This window comes from Cicer arietinum, chromosome 6 (assembly GCF_000331145.2).
Source record: "Cicer arietinum cultivar CDC Frontier isolate Library 1 chromosome 6, Cicar.CDCFrontier_v2.0, whole genome shotgun sequence".
Taxonomy (NCBI): Eukaryota; Viridiplantae; Streptophyta; class Magnoliopsida; order Fabales; family Fabaceae; genus Cicer; species Cicer arietinum.
Window position 1 is genome coordinate 36,857,717 of NC_021165.2, and position 20,610 is coordinate 36,878,326.

A 20,610-nucleotide genomic window follows, 5' to 3' on the forward strand; every position below is an offset into this window, starting at 1 on the left:
ATCCGTCTTCGGCTTCTTTCGAAGTAATCTAGGTTTGTCCTCAACATATTTAGGAGAAAGTCTACAATAATCTACACATAAAGTCGGGAAATGCTCATAGACCCAAGCCTGAACATATGTAATAACATATAATTAGTTTATAATTAATAATATAATTTAATAACACTATAAACAACAATTAAGTTTACTTGTAAAAGTGTCAGATACCCATAAATTGTTCTGGTGTGATACATAATAGCTTCACAAAGATTATCATATAAGTAAGCAAGAATAACATCATCCCATGCATATCATACACATGAGTTGAAGTCTCAGAAGCACTCTAGGTAGGCAACACTAATTGCGAATGCACTCTTGTCAATAAAAAGGGTGCAACCAACCAAAAATAGTAGAAACACTTTCACATCCATTTCCCATAGTTGTTCACGACAATGCTGGTTGTATACTTCAAGTAGCCAACTATATCGAACTTTGGCTATCCACTTGACATTAAATTCAACATGAGTAGAAGGCTTAATAACATTAAGCAGTTCAACTAATACCCTTCCACCCTTATCTTGTTAAATACATTGACAGTAAAGAATGCTCCAATGATGGGTAGAAGCAGAAGAGAGGAAACATCATCAAATGTAATTGCATATCCTCAATCGAAAGATGGAAGTATTTGGTGTCTCAATGTCACCTCTCTACGAAAGAAAATATAATTCATTTGTTGCTCATTTCGTAAATGAATTTTAGCAACCTTAAACTCTTAACCAATTGCTTCACCTCTTCATGTTTAATGACAACTTGTTTTAATTTTTTTTTCCATTGCTAAATACCCTTAGCTCCCCTAAAATAAATTAAGGAAAAAAATGTAAGTTAAAACACATTATGATAACAACTATTAAAAATTTAATATATTAAAAAAATTACCACTCCATCCCAAAGTCGAGTGGTCACCAAATGTCTTAAGGACATATGTGTCAACATGACCACAAGGATATCTATCAACCTGTAGAGGTTGATCCAAGCTCTGGTTAGGCTTGCTTTTCCTGTTGTGCTCGCTTCTGCTGTTGTAATCGTCATTGTTCCCGTTGTGCCCACCTCTCTCGTTGTACTTCCTGCTGCTCCTCAAGACGTTAAGCTCGTGCAAAAGCGGTTGATCTAAGTCGACGACCCTCATTATTATCAATATAATTAATTATAACTCGACTCGTCTATAAGTAAATATTGTGCGCACCATTTCTGCATAAACATAATCATAATCAAAATCAAACACAACAAATATGTAGCATATGCAAACTCAGTTCACGTATACCTACGCAGACTCAGTTCACATATCCTAGTTTACGTATTTTAATATCACACGAAATCACCTTTTATCATATCCACGCAAACTCAATTTGCCTAGTATACACAATCTCAATTCATGTAGTATACGCAAACTCAATTTGCATATATATTATTTCAATTCACATCACATAACTTTCATTTACCGGTACGTTATTCAATTTACGTAAGCATACACAAATTGAAACCATGTTTAGAAATGCAAATTTGATGTAAATGAAAGAAGATAAAGATGGTTGAAGTTGTTGAAATAATATAAAAATAGATGAAGATAAAGTATAGGGGTGTGAGAAGAAAAGATAGAAGACCAATATAAAGGATGAAAGATAATTTAATCTTTTTATTAAAGGTACACACTATAACTAGCAATATAAGGTGAGAAGTATAGATAGCAAAATTGATATCTTTAAGGCTAGAGCTATTATGTGTAGTCACCGTATTGTTTCTCTAATTTATTATTCTTTCTTTTCTATGATTTGGTCTGGGTGACATTTTTATCTTGATCCTCTTGAAACAGAACCCTTATGCTACGTCGTTTTGAGGTTGCAGTGAGTTAGTTCCCTTTCTCTTCTCTCTCATCCTCTTTCTTCAATTTGAATCGAACAATCTCAATTCTAAATTCTAATTCTAATTCTAATTCTAATGTTGTTATATTCAGTAACAACCAGCAGCATCATTGTTCTACGCCACTGCACTCTCCTTCCTCTTCGTTTTTCAATTCAATCTCTCAGCTTTTTTTCCTCACCTTCTTCAATGAACAACAACAACTTTGTCCCTTCGCACGCTCGCGCCACTCCAAGGTATTTAATTGTTTCTTCACCCTTCCTCAATACTCACAGACTTTGTTTCTTTTCTTTTCTATTTGTCTAATTGTTCAACAGGTCTCATTTTGCATCTTCCTTTAGAAATATATATATTAATGAGAGAGTGATTGAAATCCTAATAGTAGGGGACAGATGCTGAGAGTTTTATGCTTTTTGATATTTTGTTGGCAGCTCTGGCAATGACAGAGGAAGGGCTTTTGATACGAGAAATGATAGAGAAAGAACAAGAGGGCGTGGTGGTGGTGGTGGTAGGAGTGGCTCGGGAAAGGATAAAATTGATTCACTTGGTAGGCTCCTGTAAGCACTACTTAACCCTCTGATAATTATAATTTTTTATTTTCATAAACATTTTTTCTTCCTTCATAGCTAGCTTCAGAATGCGAATTTCTTTGTTGTTATTCTGTTTGTAAAATAAAGTGGATCTAAGCAGCAATTCACTCAAATTATGTTGTTCTTTAATATCTGCAGGACACGGATTTTACGTCATATGGCATCTGAATTGAGTTTGAATATGAGGAGTGATGGTTATGTGAGCGTTAATGATTTGCTCAAGTTGAATTTGAAGACATCTGCTAATATTCCTCTACGGTCCCACACTATTGATGACATTAGGGAGGTCGGTTGATCTAATATTTTTTCCTGTTTCCACACCTGACACCTTCTCATTCCGTTATATATGCTGTTTTAGTTAGATTCTTGTGTTGTGTCTCATTATCTGAGAATCATTTTGATGAAAATATCAAAAACAAATGTATAAAATAAACTCGTGTTGTTGATATTAGCCAGACTCCAATATGTTGTTTGTTGTTATAAAACATAAATATGATTGCATCAAGTTCGATGAAACTTTGAACATTCTTAGAGGATAGAAGATTGATTCTTCCTACATGTGTTACTCTTGGATGAATAGTCAGACTATGGATTAAGAATTTACTGATTGACTGATCCATCCTTTCAGCAACTAAATCTGCCATAAATTCATAATTTAGTAAATTGACCAGGAACATTTATATGTTGGTTCTATTATTACTGACTTGATCTGCTCATAAATTTTAACCTAGTTCTGCCTGTGGCAGTGCTGCCTTTGAATAGTTGTTTGTGTTTATAATGGTCTATTTTTTCTGTAAATTTAACATGGATGTCATTTTCATTTGTTGGAACATATTTAATGTGTGAGACATACTCTTAATTTGAATAAAAGGAATGATTACCAAGGAACTTTTATTTCTTTTGTAATCTATTTTATTTTGTAATGTTGTTAATCTTTTATGCTGATTAGTAGCATCATGAAAAAAATGAGAAATATGGATTACAGTTTTTTTCTTCCATATTTGTTTCATCTAGTTATCACTCCTTACTGGATTTGTTCATTTCATTTTCATATGAATTTGCTGAAGAAAAACATTTTATTCTAAATTATCTCATGATTATCCTCAGGCTGTTCGAAAAGATAATAAGCAACGTTTCAGCCTCATAGAAGAAAACGAGGAGCTACTAATACGTGCAAACCAAGGCCACACAACAACGGTAAAATATTTCTCCATAAAATGTTGATTCATCCAGTTTTTCTATGAAGTTTTATATAATTGAAATGATTGGGGTGTATTGCGTAACACATTCAACGGGTATGCACCTAATTATTTGTTCATATTTGCTTTACTCATTGTCGTGTTCAGATGCCATCAATGAAAAACTCTTTAACACCTAATGTCTTGCTATGTTCATTCAATATTCTTATGTTATGTTGAGCTTTTTGGTTGTGAATTCATTCAATATTCTTCATCTGCTCTTAAAATATGGTCTTTGACATTGTTGATCTGCAGGCTGTTGAAACTGAAAGCTTATTGAAACCTATCCTTTCAGCTGAAGAATTTCCAGGTGTATAATTATTGAAGTTTTGTTGCTATAGTTGCTATAGAGTATAGACTTCGTTCATGGTGAACTTCATGCTTAGCAACATATTAACTACTAAATTATGTACATATTTCTAATTTAAAATTATCTTTTTAAGGGAGGATATGTTTGCATATACTATTAGATTTACCATGAAGAAATTCATATCAACACAATTCTATTACAACTGAAGAGCTATATATACTGTCTTAACAAATCTTATTTTCTTAAAAAAAATCTATATTTCTATTTGATTTTTTATTTTATAATTTTCCACAATATGCAGTTTGTGTGCATGGAACGTATAGAAGGAACTTAGACTCAATTCTAGCATCTGGTCTGAAACGCATGAAGAGATTGCATGTTCATTTCTCTTGTGGTGTACCAACAGATGGAGAAGTAATAAGTGGTAATGTGATATATATTATTGAAAAGAATCCTATTTATCTATGGAAAAGTTTAAATCAGGATATATTTTGTTTGTTTCATTGTGGTTAGGCAAGTTAATTTTCTTTCTGGAATATTAAGGATAGTGGTTTTTGATAATATATAAAAGGAATGATGAAAAAGACAGAGACTGGTGTGAATTATAATCTAGCTTTGAACTAAATGTGGATAGTATATATAAATAATAGTCAATCATTTAGAGTGTTAATGTGGGTGTAGTTAAATCAGTTAGTAGTAACACAGAACCAAATACACTGGGTGGACAAAGTTCAGTTTTGAACTAGAACTGCTTGAAAACTGAATCAATCAATTTTCAGTTCGAAAAAACTAAACTGAACCGGTTTTCAGTATGAAAAGTCAAACTGAACTGGTTTTATAAATCAGTGTAACAATTTATTGTTCTGAACCGAACTGAATTGGTTTTAACTTAGTTTTAGTTGTTCGAATTGAATTGAAATGCATGGATACTTAATTGCTGTGTCAACAACTCATCATTTCTCTGCAAACGATTTGATCAATTTATAGATGATTGTTGCAATTTAGCAATCCAATCTCTCTAAGAAATACCATTAATGAACACAGAAACACGGCTTGGACCTATTGGCACCCCTTCATAACTTAAACTTATCTTGCATGGACAATTTTATTCAATATTTTTTAAGATGGTCTTTTCTTATGAAGAACTAATATGTAGCTTGTGATGTTTTAATAGTTTTAATAGTTAAGTTATTCCCTTAGATGCACCTACCTAATTTCTTTTCTATTTGTATTTTGTTCCTAGGTATGAGGAGAGATGTCAATGTTCTGATATTTCTTGATGTTAGAAAAGCATTGGAGGGTATGATACTATTCTAAACACTTTTTCAATGTGAAACCAGTTCATCTATATATGTTTAAATTTTTTTGTTGACAATAATTAAAATGTTAAATATACTTTTAGTTCATATAAAACTAGAAAAAATTATTTTCGTCCTTACTAAAATTCTATTATGTTATTAGTATCTAAAACAAATGGTGTTTTCTAGTAACAATGAGGAGTCAAAACATTATTATTTTAAATGTAGACCTTAAACGTTTTAAAATTTTGGGTTGAATATGATTTTAATTCATATAATTATCACCTATTTTATTTGTAGTCTTCGTATCTACTTTTTGGTTTCTACAAATTATAAAATTGTGTTTTACTCTAGTCCATCTTTATGGACTAAATGCACGTGGTTTTGTAATTTTTAGAGACTAAAAAGTGGATACCCGGATTAAAAATAAAAAAATGAAAATTTCATAGTCAAGAATCAAAATCATTTTTTTTGGGTCAATTTTATAAGAATAAAAAATATATTTAACCCTAAAATCTACTAAAACAAAAAGGCTATTGACTTGTTTGTTGCTTCTTTCTATTATCCTTAATCTCATTTTCAGAAGGTATGAAGCTATACATTTCTGACAACAAGGTGATCTTGACAGAAGGTTTTGAAGGTGTTGTTCCACACAAGTATTTTCAGAAGATAGAATCATGGCCTGGTAGAGAACCTATTCCTTTTTAAAAGATATATCATAATTCGGTTTTCACTTTGTAAAGATTATAAGTGGAGGATTAGTAAATTATTGTGCATCCCTATAGCAAAATCCACACAAACTTCCATTCAAGTTAGTATTGGATTACATTGATTTGATTCCCTGTTTTTTTTTTAATGATTTGGATGAGCTTACTTTTGGTTATGCTAATAATTTGTATAGAACTATAGATTAAGTACAATTATCAGAACTATTTGCTTATATGTTTGGGATATACGGTTGACTTGATGGCTTAAGTGAGAGAGTTAAGAAAATAAAGTAATAAGAAGGTTACTTCGATTCTTACTCTTATCAAAATATTAACAATATTAGCATTAATAACCTTTCTAAACCTCAACGCCTTTGTTTTCAAATTGGATTTTCACTTCCATATGTTAACTCTCATCATTGGTCTAGTTTTACTTATTTTCAATTAAACTTTATATTATAAGAGATGATTTTCATGAGAACTAGGGGACTAAGACATATAAAATTGGAATGTTGAAAAAAAGAAATGTTGATTGTGTGAAACATTAAATAAAGATACTTTTAAAATATAAAAAAAAAATAGACGTGGAAAGATATAATAGAGGATGATAAGCTCGTGTGTATTTGACGTGGCATTTGATAAGAAATTAGATAGCAATATAATATATTATTTTATTTTTAATTTGATGTGCATTTGATAAGAAATTAGATGATACATTATTTAATTTTTATTTAATTTAGGATATTTTAATTTAATAGATTTTTTACTTTTATACAACATATAAAACAACATAACTGCCTTTGTGGTAATTATATATTCTTAAATTTTATTTTAATATCAAATTTATTTTATATTATATTTTTTAATATACATTTATTGATTTATACTTTTTTGGATTTCAATTTTATATTTTATAAGGGGATATCATGGGATAATTTTCATTTATATCTACTTTTTATTTAAAACTTTATATTATACCTTATATTGAAACTTATATATTAAAATACCTATTTTTTTTTTTTAATCAAGATGGAAATGTCATATGAATTTTTTTTTTCCTTTAAGAGGTTGCATTCTCGGGATCCGACCATCTATATCTATTTATTTATTTTTTATAACAAATTATTAATTTAATAAATAAAAATAATTAAAATAATTAAAATATATTAATAAAATAAAAAATACAATTAATAGAAGAAAAAATTCAAAATTAATGCAGTTTAGTAGATGTATCAAAACAACGCGCTATACTATTCTAATAACTCTCCTATTTTCTTTTTGCTACTCAATTTCATTATATATTTTATTAACAACTATTTTTTTCTCCTATTTTATCCCAACTATTTTTTTATATGACTTTGAATGTAAGAATAAATAGTTGTGATAAAAAAAAAAGAGGGAGTTGTTAACAAAATATAATGAAGTTATTAATTTATCTATAAAATAAGAGAGAGTTGGCGGATCGACTCAACCGTATTAAATTTGATGTATTTTTTTTATTAAATATATTTTGTTTGATTTTTCGAATATAATTTGATTTTTGAATTATTTTAATTATTTTTTATTTATTAAATTAACAATTAATCATCAACTTGCATCCCCTGCAACCTCCTATTGGAGAAAAAAATCCTTCATTTTGATATATAAATTTGGTTAAATTACATATGTGGTCCCTTAACTTAATTTCAGGTAATGTTTTAGTCCTTTATTTTTTTTTTCCTGACTTGGTCTTTTATTTTAATTTTAAGTGACAATTTGATATTTTATATTTTAAAATTTCAACAATGTTATCATTTTTTATACAAAAATTCAAAAAAAAAAATCAAACAAAACTTATAAAATTAATTATATTCTTCAATATAATACAAATTTCATCAAATTGGTAACGCAAATCTTCAAATAAACTCATATTTTCATACTTTATTTGATATTGTTAGGAATAAAGGACTAAATCGGAAAAAAATAAAGATAAATGAGTAAAACGTTAACTGAAATTAAGTTAAGGGACCACATGTGATATTTAGCTTATAAATTTCAATAAAGGGTATAATCCAGAGTTTTGAATGAAAAGATAATATAAAAGTAAAATATCCTATATGATGCTTCACTTTATTTATTTTTTTTAAATAGTCAATGTTAATAATTAGTTGTTAATTTTATTAGAGAGATATATTGGACGCATGACCTCTTTGTCACTCCAACTTCCCCAAATCGGCCATGTATTTAAATCGATCAAACACAACTTAAAATTTAAGTAAATCGAATAAAACTGCTTAAATAGATCAGAATTGGCGCATTCCAATAAAAGAATTTGAATAATCTATTAAATGTAGAATAAAATATATCAACATAACCTCTAAAATATCAATATAGTTTAATTATTTATTCATTAAACTATAAAAATATATCAATATAGACTCTAAAATATCATAAAAAGCAACAATTTAGTCTATCGACTAAACAAATAAATTGAGTAGCACGTGTAAACCAGGAAACCAAAACACCACAAACTATTTCCCCCCTTCATATTTATACATGATTAAAGCTATTGCTAGTCCATAAATATAATGTTAAAAAATAAACCAGTTATAGCTTGTTTGAACCAATAATATGGAAAGCGAAAAACCAATAAATCAACAAACGTCATGTAAAATAATAAATTATAAGAGTTCATTGAATCAATAACCAAAATTAATTACATAGAGACTGAAAAATCAAAAAAATGTTTGAAATAGAAAGATGGAATGTGAAGATGGATATTGAACTCAACAAAAAATACTCGAAAAAATAGTTTGTATACCGAATTAGTTAGTTTATTGGTTTACTCATTTAGTTGATGAACAAAGTTGTTTTGTAGACTATATCGATTTCATTTTTATTGTTTAAACATGATTTTAAATTGCGGACACATCACATGATAAGACGGCAATATTTCGGGTGCGACAATGTACGCATCACTATATTCACAATGCGGACAATCACAATAGCCTCATTTGATATTTAACACTATGATTTAAAGACTAAATAATCAAAATAGTCAATTGAGAAGACGTCCAAACAAGACGCCACTTATAGTTATTTCTAATTCATTTTATTACTGGTCGCACGATGATACACCATACTAAGACGAGGTTATTAAGACCACATCACGCGGAAAAGACGCCACTTCACACAGTGACGCGATTGTTACTAACATGGTTTCCAGGCTTTGCGTTGCACGACAACACATCTCACGACGAGACTTTTCAAAATTCGTTGACAAAAATCGACTCTTTCTCTCTTCATACAGCTCTCAATATTACTACTACTACACACCATATCATATATTATCATATAAATCATATATTCATAAACACATATTATTATATAAATCATATATTTCCAAAATCAATCACCTTGCATAGTGTTTGACCTTGACACTACTCTTTCCAATTGCACTTATTTTTGTTTAAAGAAAAGTTCGTTAAACAAATCTAAGAGTTTATGTTTAAACCTATGTAAATACTCTCCCATGTTTATAAACTAGGGATTAAGAATTATTAACTTCTTTATTGCAATTACAGTTTATCTACCTATTTCTATTATGAAATGTTCATGTAATGAAAGGCAATCAAACATTTTATAATATATTTCAAGAGACTAAAATATACACAATACTTTACCGCATAATTAATAGAACACAATGTGATTCAATTTTAAAATGTATGATGATTACACCACATTTAGTAGTTTTTGAAATTGATCGGATCAATAAATTTAGGAATGAAATGTTTTTAGAATGATTCAAATTAATATTTAATTCTAAAAAAAATATAATTTTAAAATACTTCAATATAGTGTTGGTCTATGTAATTCAGTCATTTTTTGTGTCTTAGGTCTTGAGCTTTTTGCTCCAATATGTCCCTATAATATTTATGTTTCATTTTAGTAGTTGGTATTTTGTTTTAGTCTCTATAATATACTATTGTTTTATTTTTAGTATGTTTTATATTTTTCAATCATTTGAGGAGACACTAACTAATAGAACATAAATCATCAAATATTTCAAAGATGTACTAAAAGACTTAACTAAAACAACAAGTACTAAAATTTGTCACAAAAAAAAAGTACTATAAAAAAAACAAAATTTACTTTGAAAATTTTACATTTATTGAATTAGCATAAATACTCTACTCCAAAATTTCTTTAAATTCTCAAGAGTGTTGGGCTTAAATGTATTTTTCCTCCACAAGTGTTTTAATTGTGTTCTTTATCAAAATATTCAACTTAATTATAAACCGATATAAAGATAAGTAGATGTTGAACTATAAAAAACTTGTCAAATTAAAGGGATCGAGTAGAAGAGAGATGAAAATATTTTTATACTAATTTAAAACAAACTTTTACTATATCTAATACTCCTTTTACATAGAGATTTTTCCTGAATAAAATCGAGGACTTAAGCAAATAGTGAAGCTAACAATGCAAATACCATTGAAAAAAGTGAAAAAATTCAGTTTCGTTGTACGATGATTGTTCAAAAATATTTCTCAGAAAAAATAAAAATGTGTGTGTGAAATGGGCTTAAGCCACATGTGTGGTTGGACAAAATCCCAAATTTCAAATCGGTTAGAACACTACAGCATGTCTTTTAGAAAAAGACTGGCAGACTCATGTGCATGAAAAAAGAAACAAACAAAGCAGCAATTAAGAGAAGGAATTATGGGTATTAGAGTGGATGTTGATCCGACAAACCTTATCAGTTTCAGCTGAAATTTTAGTATAGTGTTTATTTTATTGAGTTTGTTATTCTAATAATTTTTATTAGTAGTTTTGATTTCTCAGAGAGTCAGTTTATTTGTGATAGTCACTTTTGAAGAGGTACAATGTTATTGTTTAGTTTCCACCATATGGTGATTATTGTTCTCTAGTGTTACTAGTTGAACTTTTAATGGTTGTACTCGTTATTTGACAATAAAATTATTTCTTTGGTCTGGACACGACTCGTGGTTCTTACTCTTGCTTTCAAAACTTTCCACGTTAAATTTAGGTGTCCGATTTACGACTATTTTACTCCTTCATTATTATTATTGGTATTGGTTGTGGTTGATAATTTCTGAATTTAAGTTCCACAAGAAATAATTAATTTAATGAGTTTCTATTGTGCACTCCAGTCCCAACACTTCCTCCATTGAGTTAGTTAATTTAATACACTTTTTCAGATTTTTAACTCTCCCTATCTCTCTAGAAAGTCCCCAACTTCTCCATTTACGAGCTTTGCTATTTTGCTCCGTTCTTGCTCACCATAAGCCCGATTTGCTCAAAACTAACGCCAAAACTACCGTGTGAACATTGGCTACATGACCCGCTGATTATTTGTCGACTTGGGATAAGTTTCCTTGAGCCAATTTTTAAATTTACCTTTTAGAGTGTGTTCTCATATTTTATTTTTGACCTTTACCTATAAAATATTGAGTTGGGTCGAATGGAGGACGATGAGTCAAAGGAATTGAGATTTTTCTCTTGTGGACTCGGATTAATGTGTGAAAGCGTCAAAACAAGGTAAATAGTGAGAGAGCATTTAAATTCATAAGTATATTATAATTTTAGATCAACGGGAAACCATATTTTCCAATAATTTATTCGAGACTTGCTACGTACGGATGTAGCCCTTTGAGAGATAAATTAATATGAAAATTTGGAAATTGTGAGATTAAAATGTGGAATAGAAACATTTATAAGGTTTTGATTGATTTAATATTTTTTGAATGTGTGGTATTTGATATTATTGTGATATTAGATGTTGAATGAATTATGTGTCTATGTTTGAGTTGATGAGTTTATGTGATGTGATGATAAATCTTGGATGCACTGTATGTTATCAGTTTATGTGAAGTTACAATAAAACTTAGATGCACTATGTAAAATGGGTTTATGTGACAATGATATTATATTGAAGGTTTAATGTTATGAATTTGTGATCAGTCTATTGATGCCACCTCATAGTTGATGAAATATTGGTCATTCCAAGTCAAGCTAAAGATAATACTTTTGATGGAGTATCATATACCAACGAAGGGAGGAACTAGATGTTACGGGTGTTTGACGTGGAGATTATTTTTTCATCATATAGGTAGGACCTAACAAGTCTAGTGATGTTTGGTAAGTACAACTGAATGAGCCTAATTATAAGGCAAAATTGTTAGACCTTAAGAATATTCTGGTGGGGAATTCCTAGGTGATTTGGAGGTAGTCTCCCGAAATCCCTCCCAATGTCGGGAGCTACCATAGAATATAATTTACCTTGACTATCGTGTATATGTGTCTCGAGTTGAGTTGAGGGGATCTATGAGGAGAAAGGAAAATTGAATTATGTGTGCACTTGCATGGTGGCATAGTATCAAGTCTCCTAACCAAATACTTGAGAGTTAAAATGGTACCAAAATATGAAGAAGTAGAGTCTAAGCTCATGCATAATATTGCATTGTCTAGTGATTGTTCTATTATGATTAATGTGTATCGAATGTGATAATAATTTCTCATAGATAATTTGATGTTATAATAAGAAGTTGATTTTGGTTGGATGATTTTGACGTTATAATATGATTTTATTGTGTTGAATATTTTGATACATCATGATGTGTTAATATACAATTCTATTATAATTATTTGCATGCCTTTGTTTCTTATATTAATTATACAATCAACATGATTTCGAAACTCACCCTCTTCGTTGTTTGTGTTTGACTGCTTTGACTCCGTGTTTGCGAAATCGCAATTATTACATGTCAGTGAGTCTTGAAGTTGAAGTTTTGAAGATATGTGATTTATATCTCTCCCCTTTATTTTTATTACAAGTTGTTACAAAAGCCAATTATGTTCTCTGTTAAATGTCTAAATGCTTACCTATTGTTCTTGTATTATGTGATATGTATTTTTCAGTAGCACTGTGTAAAACCCAATGCCAATTATCTAAAACTTGACAATTGGATTCATTCACCTTAATAAAAACAGAGGCAATACTAATGAATAATAATTTTGAATCACCAAATTTAACTGAAAACTACATTTAACAATTATAGTTTACAATTTATTCAACAGATTCTTAATATATTACATCTGGAAATGAAAGACCATTGTCCGATTGCCACATAAAATAAAAATAAAAATATCAAATTTAAATGCCAACGACTCTAGAACTGTTTTATGAGGCTTAATCCGTATCAAGTTCCTCCAGCTACTACAAAAATAAAAATAAAGGGGTGAGATATAAAACCGCAGTGAGCTCTAAAAATAAAGGGATAGATACTTTTCAAAGTATTTCTTTCATAGGTATGTGCAAAAACATGAAATTACGATGCATATCATGATGAAGTTCGCAACTTTAATTTTGCATAAAAGCTGAACTGAACATTATTTCATTAAAATTTTAAAACTATACATGACCTTAAATCTTTTCTTTGAAATAAAGAAAAGTCGCCCAATATCTTGATGTGAGTCACCAAGATAATTGGGACTTGTTTGATAATGGTAGTCTGGTCAAACCCCAGCTAACATTTTGATTATTCTCCTTTACTCGTTGTTTCATGCCAGTAACAACCTGAATGTCACATCATGAATAAGGCCATGCATGATCTAATTAATGAGACTATACTGAACTTGAGATGTTTTGTATGCAATGTCTTTGTTATGTCATGTGTGCAATGTCTTTGTTATGTCATGTGTGCAATGAATCATTCATCTACAACAACTATAAACAACTTATTAATGTACTGAAATTGAAGCGGTAATTAAATCCTAAGTCCCTGATCATAAACACATAGATCAGAGGATATGTGGACCAAATAATGCATGGACCAGAGGCAACATGATCAGAGGATGCATGGACTAAAGGAAACATGGTCAGAGGATTCATGGACCATAGGTAACGTGGTGAGAGGATGCATGGATCAAAGGCAACATGGTCAGAGGATGCATGGACCAGAGGCAACGTAGATTAGAGGAATAATATGAGGAAATGCGTCCCGTGGAAGTATAAGAAGAAACATGTCTCGTAGAAGTGTAAGAGGAAATGCGTCCCTTGGAAGTATCAGAGGAAATGCGTCCCTTGGAAGTATCAGAGGAAACGCGTCCCTTGGAAGTATCAGAGGAAACACATCCTATGGAAGAATCAAAGGAAACACGCTTAGAGGATGTTGAACAATGATCACAATTAGAGGAAAAAGAATAAAGAAAGAGTCAGATGAAGAAGAATAGACAAAGAGTATTAGAGGCAAGACAAAGAAAACCACTAAATGCAAAAACACTTAGAATTTTAACGATAGCAACCAAAGAAAAAATGAAGAAAACTTCCAAAGGCAGAAATACTTAGAGTTTTAACGATAGCCACCAGAGGCAAAATGAAGAAAACTACTAGAGATAGATACACTTAGAATTTAACAACGAGTAATTAGAGGCCAAAATAAATACAACCATAAGAGACAAAATACATTGGCAAGAGTGGAAAACATTCGTGTATTTTCCTTTAGGGGTAGAATTCACACCTTGCACTAAAATTCAAATCCCAGAATTGTGGAATTCCTAAATCACTAACACAACAACAAGCAACAAGTATACAAACCACATGGATGTAAGTTTAAATCATTTGGATGCAGATTCAAACCACCTATATGCTAAAGATTTCATTTCTCTCACGAATCTAAATTCTTTCAATCCCCAAAATTATTTCTGGCAAGAAATAAAGGATTTCAATAAATAAACCCCTTAGAACCCTCATGCTAAAAATAAGTTAATATAATAGAACTCACTAAAATGGAACTAAAGAAGAAGATGATTCTGGATCAAAGTAGATATGAGATCCTCTTGAAGATGGTTTCCCTGCTTCACTGATTTGAGTAGATTCGCAAGGATGAAGAAGCAGATTCTCTCTCGCAAGCAAGTTTGTTGGGCAACTTTGGGGGATTTTAGTGAACATTTAGGATTTGGAGGATTTGGGAGAAAAGGAAGAATGAGATGATTTGGAAAAGAAGATGAACAATAATCGATATTGTGTTTTTAGAATGTTTTTAGAGTGTGTTACTGGAAAATGAAGGAAAATGAAGGTGGAAGATGAGTTAGAACACGTGAAAGAAGGATAAAAAGAGAGAAGTAAATGTGACAAGCTCTATGTTTGTCACTTGAACTTGATAATACTACTACTTCCCTATTCTACCCTTGCTCCTAATTTAATATTACTAAAAATACATAATTAACCATTAATAAAATTCTAATACTTAAATATTATAAATATTCCTAAGGTAGTGGGAGGGCTATTACACACTACATGATTTCTGAAGATAATTGTTAACTGCATGCTTCTTCTTGTTGTGTTGTGGATTCTATGTTCCTATATACTGAGTGACTAAGTAAACTATAAAATTGTTTGTTATGATAAAAGTTAATTTTTAACAGTGATATGATTTTTTTTAGAGTTAGAAAAGAAAACTTCAATTTTGCTTGGATTTTTATATGTTCTTTTCACCATTAAGCTTCAATTGTTAAAATATTTTCTTAGCAAATTTACTTTCTCTTTGAGTCTGTTTAATCTATTCAAAATTTAAAGTATGAGTTTTGAGTTTTTGCATTATTGTTTTATAGTTTGGTTCTCACCTTTAATCAATTAAAAAAATTTAATCTTGATATTTCATAGGTTAAAATGGTTGATCTAATATCTAATCAGTTGAGACATTGATTTTAGTAGAAACCACAAGTGTGAGGTTGAAAGTATTGGTTTTTATTTGGTAGAAATTACGCTTTCAGTTGAAACTTCATTTTATAAAAAAAAAGTTGTTCATATCTATTCTTTTTAGTTAGATGCATGGAAAATATATCTTACGTTTAATGTTTTGATTTTGAATAGAAAATATTTGTTTTTGATTTTAAGTTGACTTGAGTAGAATTATTTGTAATTGTTTTCACTATTATTGTTATTTGTTTTAAAATAATATTATAGATTTTATTGTAAATTAAAAATTTTGTCTCAAAATATTTATAAATTTTTTATTGAATTTTATTAATATAGAGCACATAACTTTATTTTATCAAAAGAAGAAAATATTGATTTTTATGTTGATACGGTTAAAATCATTCTTTTGGTGATGAAACAAATTAAACGTGTTAACTGTAATGAAAAATCAATTTTAAAATGTGAATTTTAATATTAAATCTCTTACAATTGTTGATTGTTGCTCCTTGATGATTGCTATAGAAATCATTTTAGAGCGTTGCTCATAATTTTAAAATAGTGTGGAATTTATATTATTAGCAATAGTAATTTTTTAATATTTAAGGTTTGTAAAATTTTAAGGTTAGTATTTTTTGAAACAAATTGCAAACGAGTTAAAGTTGATTTATTTTATAAAGCAAAAATAATTTTATATTTGAATTGTTGTTGAATTATTTTAAAGATTTAAATTGTGTTAGAGTTGTGTTGATTATATAAAGAATTTAGAGTAGCCAAAAAATTATATATATTTAAATTAGCCGACAAATTTAGGGTAGCCAAAAAATTACTTCAAAGAAAATATAAAGAATTTATTATATTTAGTAATAATTTTGAGAAAATAAGTAAATAGATTAGGAATATTTTTAAAGCTTTGTTGTGTTTGAAATTTTTTTCTATCTATTTATATAATATGGTCTAATTTTTCTTTCAAAACATATATTGAAAATAATGATTTTTAGAGTGAATAAATATTTAAAAAGATATTTTTGATGGTTAAAATATTGGTGAAATTTTAAAAATATGAATGATTATTAAAATAGTTTAAAAAGGAATTGTGTGATTTATTAAAAAGTAATTTAAAGAAAAATTTTGAATTCTCAAGAAAATGTATTTTATGGTGCAAAATAATTAGCGATACTTTTATAATATTTATGAGAAGAAATTTGTTTATTTAATATTGAATAAGTATTGAAAATAATTTTTTGCAATACTTTATTTATTTTGTTTTCTTAATGTTTTATTCTATTTTCTAGTAAGTAGTTACTTATCTTATTTATTTTATTTGTTACTTGAAAAAACTTTGTTTCAATTTGTGTTATGTAATAAGGATGAATTCAAATATAAATAACCTTAATTGTGGGAAATTTAGAATAGTTGGAGTTCTATCAGAATAAATTACGTGTTTTGAATCATTGTTTGAGTTGTAAAATAAACGACGAATCGTGATGCCAAATTGTAGGATTAGTTATGTGAATCGTGCAGCCTTGTTACAAACACAACTAATTACATTAATTGAGCGATCAATATATACAGTCAAGGATAAAACAATCAATACTATAGACTAAACTTGGTTGCCCTAGTAAGATTGAAATCAGTGGCAAACTCAACAATAGACCAGGGCCACACCAATTGGATCAAACACGTACTGAATTTTGAAAAATCAAATGGTTTCTGAAAAACACTAAATTAACAAGTCGTCATTTGATTCTTAATTTGATCACGTATTGACATCAATCTTACTTAACTTCAGTTAATTGATCTTCAGAGTAACTTAAACATTTGAATTCATCAAAGTACTGCAAAATGTAATGCAACTAAGTTAAAGTTAATCAGATAAAAATATTAAATATTAAAATAATATAAATTATATAGAATAGAATTAACATACTGTATTTGAAATCACATTTTGATTAGAAGTCACGATCTCTTTTATGAACTTCATAACATAGTACCCACAATCTATCTCATTTTTTTTGATGAAAACGCTAGACAAATAAAAATATATACATCAATGCAATGATTTATAAGACAAAACTTGAATCTTATGTTAATTTTATAAGATAATTTTTGTAACAATATTTATAATCATACACCAAATGTAATAGGTAGCTATATAAAAACTGAATTGATCTCTACATAATCTTGTTCAATTTATTTTTCGAAACTTGAGCTCTCATTTGACGCGAAGTATTTGGATAGCTCTAACAAATATATATAAATGAATATACTTAGAATTACCACACACAAACAACCACATATATTTATATAGATTTTGATACAATTATATATTTAAGTATCAAGCATAAACTTTAATTTCAAGTGATTTGTTTAATCACCACGTACTGAACACAAATAATAAACTATTTCTAATATGACATTAATGACAATCAACACCCAATGCCTCTTAAAAAAAATCTCAATAAGCAAATCAAGTACAAAAAGAAAAAAAATAATATACCTTAAATTAAATTTGAAAGAAAATCTAACCCAAAAATTACATGGTATAATAAACAACTTATCCGGATGATCTTTATTGTCCATCAATCCATGAACTACATAATCTTTTACCTGAGTTGAATTATTTTCAAACATGGACATCTAGCGAGGAGATATGAAGGAGAATTTGTTGATCAATTGACATGGGCACACCAATTTAATACTCTGGAACATTTAATATTTTACTAAGTATGTCCCTACAACTGGTGGTGTCTTGTGTCTCTCATGGAGATAATGTCTCCTAATTAACATATATTAGTACGAAAAAGATAAGTTTATCATGAACATTTTTACAAGACAGTAACAAATAAATAGTGTTATAGCTAGTGTTATTATATTCTTACACATTGTTCATATATTTGCTGAACACTTTTATTATTGACAACTGCATCCTTATTTTCATGAGAAACTTTTCACAATATCGGAGGACTAATAGATGTTTAGTCAGATATCGTCTCTTTTATCTAAACAACTAAATAAATAATCATAAAAATTAGATTATATTGTTACCATCTCATATATATATGCTTACTATTTTTTTGCTTGAGAATTCCATATCCCATACGTGATTTGTTGTACGGATATAAGGGCTTCGACACTCTCTTACAATTTGCATTGTTTAAGTTATGTATAAATAAGTATCAATCATATCAAACTATAATATGAATAAGTATCTCATAAGACACACTTGTGTAAAAATTAATCTTACTTAAAAAGCTTCGCTTTTCCGTTTTTCTATAAAAGTTTGTCCATTCGTTCAAAGATATTAGATTTTCATAAATCTTCATACGACTATTAAAATTTCCACCGACATCTTTAAGATACCTTTTTGTCAAGAGAGTTCGAAAACTTCTATGCAATTTTCCAGCAACCATAAGTATATGTCTTTTTTTACATATATCACCAACTATGAAAGACCTGTGCACAAAGTTGTTGAGACAAAATCTCTCTCAATTGGTTTTAATGATAACAAACTTAACTAATAGATTATGATTGAGGTTAATGACTAATCTGTGCTTTTGAGTGTATTCATATAAGAAAATAGGTTATCATTCATTAAGGAAAAAGAAGAAAATTCTAAGTTAAATGCTAAGTATGGAAAATGCCGAGGATGGCCTCACGAGCTGGTGAAACTGCAGTTCTGCATTCTCGCTGATTTGAATTCATTAAACAAAGGCATAATAGTATTAAAAAATGAATCATTTGAATTCATTCAACAAAGACAGAATAGTATTAAAGAATGAATTGTTTGATTCATTCAATAAAGGCAAAATACTATTAAAAAATGATTAAAGAAAGGCCTTTGAAGAAAAGGAGCAAGAATGCAAAAGAAAGGTACGAGGAATGATTATATTAGCATGTGCCTATAGTCAACATCTTGAAAAGCATCCCAACACTTTATGAAAGCAACTCATCATGTCATAGGCAAAGGCTACATGTACTATTATGTGGTTTAAGAAGATTATAAAGTCAATCTTCAAAAAGGCAACAACAAACAAGTCCAAAATAATTTGCTCACATGTCTTAAGGCAAGGAAAGAAGAAAATGACTTCACGTGAAGCCTTCACAAAGTCTTGATGAAAGGAATGAAAAGGACATCACATGTTCTTACAAAGCATTAAATGGAGGAAAGAGAAAAATCTCACATGTGAAGCTTTATCAAGGCATTGAAGAAAGGAGAATGAAAATGACTTCACATTATCTTCAAACATTAAAGGAAAGAGAAAAGGACAACATGTGTCTCCAAGTACCCAGAAAACAGCTACCTCGTACTTGAACATGGAATGCATATATCCAATGAGCTGAATGACATTTTCGTAATTATGAAGAAAAATCTTGGTATTTCTCAAATGGATTTTCCAACAGTCAATAAAGGCTTGGCATATGAAATGAACATCACAACACCTCTATAAATTGCAGCAAGCTGATCTTCATCTAGATACACAACACATTGCATTAAAAAGATCAAAGATCTTAAAGCTTTCAAGAAGCAATATCCATTATATCTTCATACTTTCTACAAATCCTACATTAGATCTTTGTTAATCTTTTGAGAAAGTATTTAGAATCAATCACTCTCTTATCACATTGTAATTTCCACGTGAGATACACTTGGAAACATTTGAAATCTGATTGTAAGCTTGGTGAAGCTTAAGAATACACAAGTTGTAATCATCCTCTGTCTGAGGTTGATCTGTTTGAACATTAGTGAAATCTCACAAGGGTGTGAGGACTGGAAGTAGCCATCTTTGGGTGAACCAGTATAAAAACAGTGTGTGTCAATCTTATATTTCTCATTCACTCTTTAACTCAGTTCAAATATGAAGGTTTTA

General features: G+C 29.2%; 1 protein-coding gene across 4 annotated transcripts; it reads left to right on the forward strand.

Annotated features, from left to right (window-relative positions):
- The first annotated feature begins 1,719 nt into the window (after nucleotides 1–1,719).
- Nucleotides 1,720–6,285, forward strand: LOC101503315 (uncharacterized). Of its 4 annotated transcripts, none has more exons than XM_004506437.4 (9): nucleotides 1,720–1,874; nucleotides 1,991–2,132; nucleotides 2,328–2,453; nucleotides 2,625–2,772; nucleotides 3,594–3,683; nucleotides 3,980–4,034; nucleotides 4,336–4,458; nucleotides 5,278–5,334; nucleotides 5,916–6,285. In XM_004506437.4, exons 2-9 carry the CDS (start codon nucleotides 2,086–2,088, stop codon nucleotides 6,038–6,040), a joined length of 771 nt encoding a protein of 256 aa, XP_004506494.1. In that variant the 5' UTR covers nucleotides 1,720–1,874; nucleotides 1,991–2,085; the 3' UTR covers nucleotides 6,041–6,285. The 4 variants fall into 4 exon arrangements, with proteins under 4 accessions (XP_004506494.1, XP_004506492.1, XP_004506491.1 ...); XM_004506435.4 differs by having other exon boundaries at nucleotides 1,725–1,884; nucleotides 5,919–6,285; XM_004506434.4 differs by having other exon boundaries at nucleotides 1,726–1,884.
- Nucleotides 6,286–20,610: the final 14,325 nt, after the last annotated feature.

Coding starts and splice junctions, on each gene's coding strand:
- LOC101503315 (XM_004506434.4), top strand. CDS start 1,857: ATGCTACGTCGTTTTGAGGTTGCAGTGA. Junction 3,684..3,979: donor ACCAAGGCCACACAACAACG/GTAAAATATTTC, acceptor GTTGATCTGCAG/GCTGTTGAAACTGAAAGCTT. Junction 4,459..5,277: donor AGATGGAGAAGTAATAAGTG/GTAATGTGATAT, acceptor TTTTGTTCCTAG/GTATGAGGAGAGATGTCAAT.